Here is a 13376-nt window from a genome sequence, read left to right on the forward strand (position 1 = left end):
TCTAAAGATGATGCCCTACGGACTCCCAGTACCAGAATCACGACCAGGTAGATGCTTGTTCAAACTGCAGATTCCCAGACTCCTTGAATAGTATTCCTGGGATCAAGCTATGAAAGCCATATTTTTCACAGCCTACACTCTGAGTAGCTCACATCCTGGATTAACCCCCTACGTAGTTCAGCTTCTAGCCTCAGCATCTAATAGAAGAGGCCAAGGCAATGAGGGAAGAAGACAGGGAAGGAAGTAGAACTATGAAGGCCAAAGGAGAAGTGGGAGGTGTGTGATACCAGGAAGATGCTAGACTGTATCAGGTACACAGCCAAGGAGCTACGCCTAAAGGCAGACTCGAATTACATGACGACAGCCATGTGTTCTCCAGTTTGTACAGCTGTCACCTCCCTGCATCCACTAGTCACCTCTGTCCTCTGGCGTGCTTTGCCCGCCTCCTCCCCACCCACAACACACACACATATCCAGAATCACAGTGAAACCCTCCACAAATAACAGTCAGTGACAAACAATGAGGTGAAAAATAAAATGCACAAGATTCAAAGGTCAGAGCAGAATTTTATAAGATGGCAATTGACACATCACAAAAATTGTGCATAAGGGTAATTTCTCAATTGTGAAATATTTCCCAATTCCACACCACACCTCACTTTCCAAGCCCATGCTGGTTCATGCTGCTCATTTCATGCTTTGCACAGCTTTTAAGTCCTCTCCCAGTGAGAAAGAGAAACCAACCCACCTCTTTCTCTTTTCTTATGAGATGTGTTTTACACAGCGCATGACACAGCAGAATGAAGACTGTACAGAAGACAATGCCTGTAATTTCTGGCTGCTAACCTCAGTCAGGTTTGGATTTAGGGAGAGTTTAGACACAGCAGGGAAAAGATGTGTTCTGTACAACTTTTTTCTTTTCAGAAAGTGAATGATGGACAGGAACTCAAGATTTATTCTAGAATGTAGTTATATTCAAAATGGAACTTTGACACGTCATTCCCCCATACTTTCCTCGTATTCATAACTAATCCCCCTGTCTTTTTTATAAGAACAAATCTACATATTCTCCTTTCCTGCCTCCACTACCCCAGTTCTCACGGGACATTTTGACAAGGTACTCTTCATCTTCTTGTTCATTAGGGGGCATATGAAATTAATCTGAGGTCTAGATCACTTGGCCATTCTAAGTCACTATGTAATGGACTAAAAAAATCCATGCAAATGGACTCTGATTAGATTCTTGGATTCTAGTTTTAAAACAATTACGTTGGAGACCCCACATAGAGTCCATTTATAAAGCATCGGGATTTCAAGGTCAAGTGTTAAAGGTTTGGGGCTTCTGTTCACTAACATCACCCCCATCTCTTATTCTCTGGTGTAGTGGCTCCAAAAGTGGCTGTGTATCAGATCACGTGAGGAGTTTACTAAAAATACAGATTTTCTGATTCAACTCGAACAAAAAGAATCTGACTTTCTGGATTTGCGGTCTGTGAGTCCAGTTTTCGTCTTTAAATATAAACTCCCTGAGTAATTTCCATGCCCCCACCAAGGACCTATTTACGAAGACATTTAGGAAGCACTTCTCTGGTCCAGTGGTTCTTGAACTAGTGTGTGCATCAGAAGCACCTGGAAACCTTATTAAAACCCAAATTGACCCCTTGGCATTTCTGATTCAGTAGGTCTGGAATGGAGGCTGAGTATTTGAATTTCTCACAAATTCCCGGGTGATGCCTATGCTGCTGGTCCAGAGACCACACTGAGAACCACAACTCCAACCCAGGTTTATTATTCATTAGCACTTATTATGTGACCACGGACTGGGCTTCTGAAGAAGGAGTAAACCTCTTAGATCAAGGGTAACACACCTAGCATCACAGTCATCTGGGAGCTGCTTATTTAACATCTAATTATTGGGATTAGGCATGGGCTCCATCCCATCTCCTGAGTCAACATCTCCAGAAGGCCCTTAGAATTTGTCTTATTTTGAAGTTGGCCAGAAAATTCTGATTACAAGGACTTGAAAACATTGCCTCAGATAAGTCAGACTTATGAGTTCATGAATAACTTACACTAAAAAATTATCTGAAATTCCAATTTGATGGGACATCTGATGCTTTTATTTGTAAATCTGGCACCCTATTCACTTGGCTGTCTTTGCAGTTTGTTTCCTCTGCGTGTTCTCTCTTTGGCTCAGGATAACTATTTTAAATGCTCAGAGGAGAGGTGGTTAGGAGGGCAATCTATGAAAACATATGTGGGGTGAAGAAGAGAAAATTAAGATGTTTCCTTGGGAAAGAAAAATAAAAAACACAGAGGAAAATTCATTAATCTAGACAGAAGAAAAAGAAGTACTGTCTGCTAATGGTTTTTTACCAGACAATTCATCAACTTCTCAGACAAAAGAAACCCTGGGGAATAAAAAGACACCCACCAAAGATGCTCTTAAAATGTTTCAATTGAAGTCATATATAATTAATTTCAAACAAGCATAGCTATGAAAATTCAAATACCTCAAGGTGCTGAGTGAAAGGCAAGATAGATCTACATCAGACTTCCAAACTGCTGCTTCCAGGTGAGTCTCTGGTTTGGCCAGAGACAGGGAGGTAATGACATCTGTCTCCTCCCTGTTTTATTGGAAGGTAAAGAGCTTTAAGATGAGACACTCCCACTGCATCAGGGTCGAGAAGAAACATATACAGCTTAGCACCTGACAATAGCACATAACTACTAAGAGGCTGAATCAAAGGAATAGAACAATCAAAATGAAGAAAAATTCATGGATGCACATAAGGAAGTGATCTGGTAAACAAGTGCAGAGGCCAAGTCACCGCCATGAGCACCACAGCCCGTGCACAGCAAGCAGCTTTTTCCCCATGGACTTCTGCCATTTCAGAGGCTAGCACACTGTTCCTGCAAAGGGCAAACTAGCAGACCTTCCAGGCTTCACAGGCCATGTGCTCTCGGCTGCCTCTACTCATCCTTGGTGTTGTAGCAAGAAGGAAGCCTGTAGACAACATGTAAGTGAATAGGTGTGGTTAGGGGGGTTGCTATGGACTGAATATTTGTTTCTCCCCCAAATTCACATGGTGGTGGTAGTCGTGTTTGACTCTTTTCAATCCCATGGACTGTAGCCTGCCAGGCTCCTCTGTCCATGAAATGCTCTAGGCAAGAATACTGGAGTGGGTTCCCTTCCCTTCTCCAGGGGATCTTGCTGACCCAGGGTTTGAAGCCAGGTCTCCTGCATTGCAGGCAGGTTCTTTACTTGTCTGAGCCATCAGGGAAGTCCAAATTCACGTGTTGAAGCCTAAAGCCGCAATGTGATGGTATTTGGGTGTAGGGCTTCTGGGGGATGCTAGGTCATTCAGGTGGAGGCCTCATAAATGCGATTAGAATCCTTATGCTCACTCTTCACCCTTTGTCCTGAGCACATATGAAAAGGCCAGTCTACAAATCTGGAAGAGGGCTCTCATTAGACAGTAGATCTGCTGGTACCTTGATCTTGATCTCTGAGCCTCCAGAACTGTGAGGATACATGTTTGAGTTGAAGACACCAGGGCAACAGAATATTTGTTAGTAGAGTTGGGCAGACTAAGAGTGGCGGGATGTATTTGATCCATGGCCGACCCCCATCATGGATGAGCCAGTGTGGCAAGGACACAGTCATTAGTGGATTCTGTGGGGCACTCAGCATTCTAATGGTAGATGCTCTACTGAGAAACAAAACAACAAACACTCCACTAACTTCTCACTATACATATAAAGGCAGAGTGTTTAAAGGTCCCTCCAAAGTGTAAAGGCGAGAAATTAGGATTCTAGAAACGGAAGTTGCTCCTTTGAAAGTCTAGGACTGTGTTATAAGAATGAAAGAGAAGACAGGGGACCAGACATTTTAGCATGGATTTAGAAAGTTTCTCTTGATGGTCCTCCCATTGAGACAGGTTGACTGGGAGAGGGACACTGTCACCAGTTTCTCTGTCTTTAAGCTGCTTTTTTCTGTTTTTAATTTTTTGCCATGCTGCTCAGCATGTAGGCTCTCAGTTTCCTAACCAGAGATGGAACCCATGCCCCCTGCAGTGGAGCACCGAGTCTTGACCACTGGATCACCAGGGAAGTTCCTAAACTGCTACTTCTGAGGATCCATCACGTGATAAGGTATCACCCTCCTTGCCCAGGGAGGTTTCCTCACCTTCTCAGTTCACTAATTCTGCATTTGACATCCTTAGAAGGGTTCTTCCCCCCCAAGAAAAAATTAAGTCACCTTGGCATAGACTTGCATACTTTAAGCCAGAAGATAGCACCTGTGGTGCATGATCAACTTCAATTGGCCTCCTTTACGACACTCGTTAATGTGTTTCATCTGAGGTCTCCACATCAGCCAAGAAACACATAAGCATGCATTCTACACTTATAATTTAAAAGCTTTATTTCCCCCCACAATTAGCAAATAGGTTTCATATTAGTTCAACTGGAAGTTTCCTTCCTATAGTGGGCTTTCTCGTTACTTCACCCTCAGTGGGGAAACTGCTTTCTCTCCAGGGAAGGATTAGATTTCACAGAGATGCTCTGAGCCAATCACAGAATCTAGAGGGTCTGTTCCAGCAGCCCCTGAAGGAGTCAATCAGGTCAGAGTCCTTTCCCCCAAAGGTCTGGTCTGGCGGGGACAACACAGGCTGCTGAACCTGCCTGTGGTAGATGCTGGCAGGACCCTCCTTGCAGAAGAGACAAAATGCAGCCCCCTTTTGATCAAGAAACCTAACAGCTACATAATCACTCAGTCTCTGCCAAGTCCCCTTTCTTGTGGTCTCCTGAAGGAGCATCTGAGCTAAGCAAACAGCTGGCTTCTGCTGTGAGGTCCAATGTGCATCCTTCAATCTTGAAGAGATTGGTCTTCAAAGTTCACCATTTTACAGTTGTTAGCTTGTGCTTCAGAGGACGGGTCTCTGCCTCTCCCAGGAAGGTGGCCTTATATCAACGGGAGCACGAAGGCCCAGGCCAGCACCGGTAGGTAGAGCGCAGGGGCACCGCTACCAGACGTCCTCTGAGCGTGCATCACAGCGAAGACCGCATTCGTGTGGTTGGTGGGTAACTCAACATTGCAGATCATCCCCTCACAGCAAGACCTACACTCCTGTTACAAAAGGAAGAGGAGAGGGGAAGAGCCAGTGAATAATGGGAAGAAGAGGGGAGGGTCAAAGAAAAACCTTCTCCAGCTCTGAGGACAGAATTTTTTTTATCTGAGTATATAAATTTTAAGTGCAAAATTTTTCAAAAGAGTAATGACTTACTTACAAGAGAAAAAGGCTATCTTATTTTTTAAATGTTTACTGTTTGAGAGTAAAAATTATAAATTTGAAAATATACCTTTTAGCCTAACAAAGATTTCCAAAAAGTATGCGAGCTTGGGTCCAAGACGTAGTTCTCAAACACTGTTACTGAGACTATAATTGCTTCAGTCTTTCTGGGGAGTAATTTGGTAATCTTTATCAAGAACTTTATATAAATCAATCTAGTAATGTGCACCACAAAGATTATGTGGGTTTTTATTTAGAGAAATATTAAAAGCTGCCTAGTATTCTTAATAGGGAAGTAGACGAATTATAGCTACGAACATTTTAATATTATGCAGCCACTAAGAATATGTCTGAATATTTAAACAGGTAAGTTTTCTTTAAAAATTTTTATTTTATATTGGAGTATAGTTGAATAACAATGTTGTGTTGGTTTCAGGTAGCACAAAGTGATTCAATTATACATGTAATTCTTTTCCCATGTATAGGTTATTACAGAATATTGACCAGAGTTCCCTATTCTATACTGTAAATCCTTGTAGGCTATCTACTAATAAAACATAGTAGTGTGTATACGTCAGCCCCAAACTTCCATTTTACCCTCCATCTTTCCACTTTGGTAACCATAAGTTTTCAAAGTCTGTTTTGTAAATAACTTCATTTATATATTTTTTGAGGTTCTACATATGTGATATCATATATTTGTTTTTCTCTGTGAGTTATTTCATTTAGTATGATGATCTCTAGGCCCAGCCTTATTGCTGCAAATGGCATAATATCTTTTTTTTTAGTGTCGAAGTAACATTCCATTGTGTGTGTGTGTGTGTGTGTGTGTGTATATATATATATATATATATATGCCACATCTTTATACATTCCTCTGCTGATGGACAGCTAGGTTGCTCCCATGTCCTGGCTATTGTAAACAGTGCTGCAATGAACACTGGGGTGCACATATCCTTTCAAACCACGGTTTCCTCTGGATATGTGCCCAGGAGTGGGACTGCTAAATCATATGGAAGCTCTATTTTTAGCTTTTTTTAAGGAACCTCCATAATGTTCTCCATGTGGCTGGACCAATTTACATTCCCACAGTATAGGAGGGTTCCCTTTTCTCCACACCTTCTCAAGCCTTCATTGTTTGTAGACTTTTTGATGATGGCCATTCTGACTGGTATGAGGTGATAACTCATAGTTTTGATTTGCATTGCTCTGATAAGTAGTAATGAGCACCTCTTCACGTGCCTCTTGGCCATCTGTATGTCTTCTTCAGAGAAATGTCTATTTAGATCTTCTTCCCATTTTTTGATTGTGTGTTTTTTTTTATATATATTGAGCTGCATTAGCTGTCTGTATATTTTACAGAGTAATCCCTTGTTGATTGCTTCATTTACAAATATTTTCTCCTATTCTGTGGTTATCTTTTCATTTTGTTTATGATTTCCTTTATTGTACAGAAGCTTTTGTTTTATTAGGTCCCATTTGGGTTTTTTTGTTTCCATTACTCTAAATATTGATCCAAAAAGATATTGCTGTGATTTGTGTTCAAGAGTGTTCTTCCTATGTTTTCCTCTAAAAGTTTTATAGTATCCAATCTTACATTTAGGTCTTTAATCCATTTTGAGTTTATTTTTGTGTGTGGTGTTAAATATTCTACTTTCATGATTTTACATGTGAGTGACCAGTTTTCCCAGCACCACTTTTTGAAGAAACTGTCTTTTCTCCATTGTATATTCTCACTTCCTTTGTTGTAGATTAATTGACCATGAGTACATGGGTTGATTTCTGGGCTCTCTTGTTATTTCTAGGTTTTTCATAGGTCTATATTTCTGGCTTTGTGCAAGTATCATACTGTTTTGATTACTGTAGTTTTGTAGCAGTGTAGTCTGAAGTTGGGGAGCCTGATTCCTTCAGCTTTTCTTTCTCAGAATAGCTTTGGCTACTCAGGGCCTTTTGTGTCTCTATACAAAATAATTTTTTTGTTCTAGTTTTGTGAAAAATGCCATTGGTAATTTGATAGGGATTGCACTGAGGCTGTATATTACCTTGGGTAGTAGAGTCACTTTGACAACACTGATTCTCCTTATTCAAGAACATGGTATATCTTTCCATCCGTTTGTGTCCTCTTCAATTTCTTTCAGCAGTATCTTATAGTTTTAGAGTACAAGTCCTTTGCCTCCTGGGTAGGTTTATTTCTAGGTATTTTTATTCTTTTTGATCTGATGGTAAATGGGATTGTGTTTTTAATTTCTCTCTGACCTGGTGACCTTCCAGAGGGCTCATGCCAGTGAGTGCTCTCCAGAACTACCACTTCCAGTGTCTGCGTCCCTGCAGTGACCCACACACACACCCTGCCTAGGCTGGAGACCCTCCAAAACCAGTAGGTAGGTCTGGCTCAGGCCCTTAAGAGGTCCCTGCTTTTTTCCCTGGGTTCTAGTGCACACAAGGCCGTCTGTGTGCCCTCCAGGAGTACAGTTTCTTTTTCCCCCAGTCCAGTGGAATTCTTAAGACAAACTAACTCCACTGCTGCTGCGTAGTTGCTTCAGTCGTGTCCAGCTCTGTGCTGCCCTATGGACTGTAGCCTGCCAGGTTCCTCTATCCACAGACTTCTCCAAGCAAGAGTACTGGAGTGGGTTGCCATGCCCTCCTCTAGTGGATCTTCCCAACCCAGGGATCGAACCTGGGTCTCCCGCTTTGCAGGCAGATTCTTTACCAATGAGCCATTAGGGAAGCCCTGGCCTTCAAAGGGGCCAGTGATTCTCTGGGGGCTCCTCCTCCATTGCCAAACTCCCCTTGCCAGGCAGGGGAGCCTGATGTGGGGCTCAGGACTTTCACTCTTGTGAGAGAACGTCTCTAATAATTTTTCAGTTTGGATTGCCCATGTGGCCAGTATGGGATTTGATTTTTAACCATGATTGCACCTCTTCTACCATCTCGTTGTGTCTCTGTCTTTGGGTTGTAGGATATCTTTTTTGGTAGGTTCCAGCATGTTTTGTCTATGCTTGTTCAGCTTTTACCTGTGCTTTTGGGATTTTCATAAGAAAAGGTGAGCTCACATCCTCTACTCCACCATTTTGTCTCCTACTGGGTAAATTTTCATACTGTAATTTTTCTAAGTGGAACTTTTCAAGAATTTAGGACAGGCTTGGCTGGGCAGTTCTGGCTTGGGGGTGGTCTCTTAAGTGAGACAGTAACTGAAGTGCAAACATCAGGAGGTTAGAAACTGCTCTGAGGACAGAACTGAGTTGGTTTTTGATCTATGAGTCATCCAGGCCCTTGGGCACCCTTCCCCACAACTGACCTCAAAGTAAAAACCATCTTGAGAGTCTTTTCACTTTAACTGAGATTTATCTACATCAACCCAAGCATAAGCAAGAGAAAGGCAAATGGAGTAAGACAAATCTTCTGAAGGTTTGCAAGGGGGAAACACTGGAACAAAAAGGAAAGCTAGGAACCTTGTGGATTAGTCATTGATTTTCCTTCTCAGTACTACTTGTTAGGGGATAATTATGACTCTATTGTCTATACTAATGCCTCATCCCTATCTTTACAGTGACACTGGCTTGCTAATCTGGTTGCTGACTGGTGAAAAACGCTAGCTCTCTCACAGCACAAGGTTGTCTCAAGAGAAGCATGCTCTTGTCATAATACCTGGTACAACACCTCCACCTGATAAACCCAGACATTCACAGAGGCTTTCAGGATAAAGTATCTATCTCAGTGGTTCTCAATCTTGGTTGCACATCAGAATCACCCTGAGGAAGCTTACCAAAAAAATCCTGATGCCCAGGACCTCACTCTGAAGTTCTGTTTCAGTCAGTCTGAGTCTGCCCATCGCTACCCCCTTGCTGCTGCTAAGTCACTTCAGTCGTGTCCGACTCTGTGCAACCCCATAGACGTTAGCCCACTAGGCTCCCCTGTCCCTGGGATTCTCCAGGCAAGAATACTGGAGTGGGTTGCCATTTCCTTCTCCAATGCATGAAAGTGAAAGTAAAGTCACTCAGTCGTGCCCTTAGCGACCCCATGGAATGCAGCCTACCAGGCTCCTCCATCCATGGGATTTTCCAGGCAAGAGTACTGGAGTGGGGTGCCATTGCCTTCTCTGGCCACCCCCCTACCAGAGCCTATAAAAACCTCCCCAGGAAATTCTCCTGTGTAGCCAGAGCTAAAAGCCACTAGTGGTCAGCACACGAACTTATCTACAAAACAGAGTCACAAGCATAGAAAACAGACTAGTGGTTGCCAAGGGGGTAGGAGAAGGAAGGAGTGGGAATTTGAGATAGATGCAAACTATTATATATATGATGGATAAATAAGAAGGTCCTTCTGTGTAGCACAGGGAACTCTATTCAGTATTCTGTGATAAACCATAATGGAAAAGAATATGACAAAGTATAACTGAATCACTTTGTTCTACAGCAGAAATTAATACAACGTTGTAAATCAACTATACTAAAATAACACTTTTTATAAAAGCCACTGGTGTCAAGACCACTTTATGTATGTATAGGCTAAACTGAATTCTAAGATCTCATGAGATTAATATACTGTTAAGTAATTTTTTTCTCAAACATTTCAGGATTCCAGGCATATAAAAGAGTCAAATGCTCATTTAAAATGGTAGAATGAGAAAACTGAAGCAACCAATTGATCTAAACTGTTACCTGTAGTTCATCATAATAAGCTGGGATTACTCTTTCAGACTCTCACTTCATCTAAGCAGAAGCAGTAAGACAAGGTTTCCTTTATAAAGGTGTCACCATTTTCCTCTTTGCACCCTCTCTGTGTAGCATTCTTGGTGATTTCTGGCCGTAAACAAAATACATAAGTTGGGCTCTGTAGCACTGGGCATCCTTTCATGCAGGGATGGTTTACTCCTGGAATTCCAGAGCTTACTTCAGGCAACGCACCCAAAGTCCAAGGTCAAGACCCTAGCGTCTCTGGAGTCTGAGAATTGTCATTTATTTTTAGTAATGATACTGTTTGATGGACAGAAAGTCTTCACCTTCTTTCATCTCCATTGTATCAGTGTAAAGGAGTCTCTCAAAGTATACACCTTTGACATACTATTTATCCATCCTGCTCTATATACAACCATCCATCAAGAAACTTTTGGACAATAACTTTACACATACACTCCTTACCGTGTGTTCAGAATCTTGGCTGTGGTGGCAGCCAACAAAATGACATTCGCTCCTGGAGGCACACTTTTTGGTGATGGATATACTTCTTCCATGACTGGTAAAGTGATGTACTGTCAAACAGTATTGTGTATCTAGGCAGGGGGAAAAAATCAATTTCACATTTTACATCACACACACACAAAAACTTTGAACAATCACTTCAGAAATGACTAAAATTCGGGATGATCCTTAAGTTTCTAGGCGGTTTTTCTAAATAGCTACTAGCTTCTGAAGTATGTGTATTTTTAAAATGAATACAAATGGGCAGTTATCCTTTGGTGCAAGGTAAAGCTGAGAAAAAAACTGAACAAGACTCATCAAAACTCCAGGTCTGCTCATAAGAAAATGGCAGTATCTTTCTCTCTCCCTCTGAAGCACATGTTCTGTAACTCTAAAATACAATGAAAACTACAAATGTAAAGAGGAAGTGGGCCATAGCTCTTCCTGTTTCATTGTTTCTTTATATACTAATAGGCCATGTGGCAAACTGGAGTGAAAGCAGGAGCTTCGACTTACACGCCAAGGCGCTTTCCTTACTCATCTAGTTCTTTAGGCTTTAATCCTCCCAACGTGTGTGATTTTTCCCCAAAGTATTTCTGTATTTTCTCTTCCTCTTTAGGTCTCTCTTACCTTCTCTGTCCTCCTCTGCTTGGCTAGTTCATTTTCATACAAAGTTACTTTTAACCATTCACATTTTATTACTTAAGAGGTCTCTCAGGAAACTGATTTCACTCACTATTCTGGGACATTCTACTTTAGTTCTGTGCCTCGTATTCTAGATATCTCAGGCCAATGAAATGCTTCTTAGTTTACCGAGAAGGGACTAAAGCAGCAGTTGCCAAAAAGTAGGGGCAGGGAGGAGGAAAACTCGACTAAAGTTGAGAAGACAGGACTTAGAGAGCTGCCTCTGTCACAAGTGAACAAGTCATGTGACAGCCTTTGAGCTTACTTTCTTTTTAGCAAAAGGGTAAGTGCACTGGCATTTGGATAGACTTGTTGTAAGCTTTCATGTTAGCAACAGCAAATGCACATTAAGTGTGTACCACCAACCAGGCACTCTTCTAATATGCATTCACTCATTCAGTCCTCACAATAGGCCTTAAGATAAGTCATAGTATCTTATCCTCATTTCCCGGATAAAACACTGAGGCTCACAGTCACATGGGTAGAAAGTGATGGAAGATGAGATTCTTGTGGAGGTGGTTTTCCAGGGTTTGTGCTCTCCACCAGCACACAACTGTGCCTCTCTGGATACTCAGCATCGAGCTGAGTGTCAGCAGAACACCTCTACAAGAGCAGCTGACTGGGACTCAGAAGGAGAGAGAACCACTCCATGTTCTGAAAGCATTCCAATTTGTACTCCAGACAAAGAATCGAAAACTGGTAGGTGCATGTGTTCAGAGTCTGTCACACAGCCTAAAGCAGCCCTATAAAGTCAGAGTAAGAACCGGGTAAACAAAATAAGACGTGTCATTCTTGTCATGTTTTGTTACCTAGAGACTCTCTTTTAACGCCACTGGCTGATGGCAGCAGCAGAGCTATAAAGGAAACCTGAGATGACCAAGAACAACAGCCACAGGCCTGTTTGTCCCAAGAAATGGCTGACTCTCACTCCCCTTGATAATGACAAGCTGAAAGGTAAGCAGTTACAGCCTCAGAACTCCAGATGATTATTGTTTTGCGGGCTTGGCTGGTGTACACTCATACACACTGGAATGGAGGGTCATCTCGTGTCCCTCTCTCTATGAGTCAGGTTTTCAGGGTGGATAGGGAAGACCCCTATCTCCCCTCCCTGACATTTTCTTGGAGGCAGAAAACTGCAGCATCCCTCTTTTGCTCCCATGTTTCAACAAAGTTCTAAAACCCAGAAATGCCCATGCAAGTTCCCTTAAAAGTGGCTTTGATTAATGTATTACAAATTGGAACATGTACAGAATTAGTAGAAACAGCGTTTTGTTGTTGTTCAATCACTCAGTCATGTCCGACTCTTTGCAACCCCATGGACTGCAGCACACCAGGCTTTCAGGTCCTTCGCCATCTCCCAGAGTTGTTTCAAACTTATGTTCATTGAGTCAGTGATGCTGTCTAACCATCTCATCCTTGGTTGCTCCCTTCTCTTGAACAGCGTTTGGTACAATTCAAAAGAATGGGCGACAGTCATAAAGAGGCTGGACATCAATGCCCCAATCTACTGCTGTTCCAAACCCTTCCCCCTCCCAGTTCTCGGGGAAATTTAAAGCAAATGGTTAAAGAATTTTACCAGCCCTCTCGCACAAGCTAATAAGGAGAGGCATCTGCCTACCTGGCAAACATTGAAATAAACATCTGTGAAAATGTAGAAACAAATCCCCAAAAGAATACATGCACAGACACACATGTACTCAAAAGCACAATTCAGTCACACACTCTTGAGAGCTGAAGAGAACATTAAGAAAAATAAATCTTCATAATTATTCTTGAAAAGAAGTAATGAACAATACTGTCCATGCAAATGTCATAGTCATCTGTCTAATTTAGAGCATAAGATTCTCAGGCCCATAGAGGTCCCCAGTGTTACTATCCATTGGCTCCACCCATTGGCATCATCAAGGGCTTCCCAGGTAGCTCAGTGGTAAAGAACCCACCTGCCAATGCAGGAGATGAAAGAGACGTGGGTTCAGTCCTGGGGTGGGGAAGATCCCCCGTAGGCTGGCACAGCAACCCACTCCAGTATTCTTGCCTGGAGAATCCCATGGACAGAGCAGCCTGGTGGGCTGCAGTCCATGGAGTCACAAAGAGCCGGACACGACTGAGCACAGCACACTCACAACCACTGGCATTATCTGGAAGAGGCAGGGCTATTCCACTCCCATAAAGTGATACAGAAACTTCCAAAAGATTCACAGTAATAGTAGATCAAAGC

At 42.3% G+C, this 13376-nt stretch overlaps 1 protein-coding gene across 3 annotated transcripts in view; it reads right to left on the reverse strand.

Moving 5' to 3' along the window:
- Positions 1-531: 531 nt before the first annotated feature.
- Positions 532-13376, reverse strand: part of LYPD6B (LY6/PLAUR domain containing 6B) — a 237378-nt gene continuing 224533 nt past the window's right edge. For all 3 annotated transcript variants that reach the window (XM_002685362.5, XM_059880188.1, XM_059880186.1), the window contains exons 5-6: positions 10436-10566; positions 532-5131 (exon numbers count right to left, since the gene is read on the reverse strand). In XM_002685362.5, the coding sequence (XP_002685408.1) occupies positions 4967-5131; positions 10436-10566 (296 nt within the window). In that variant the 3' untranslated portion in view covers positions 532-4966. The remainder of the gene's footprint in view (positions 5132-10435; positions 10567-13376) is intronic.

Source organism: Bos taurus, chromosome 2 (assembly GCF_002263795.3).
Source record: "Bos taurus isolate L1 Dominette 01449 registration number 42190680 breed Hereford chromosome 2, ARS-UCD2.0, whole genome shotgun sequence".
Taxonomy (NCBI): domain Eukaryota; kingdom Metazoa; phylum Chordata; class Mammalia; order Artiodactyla; family Bovidae; genus Bos; species Bos taurus.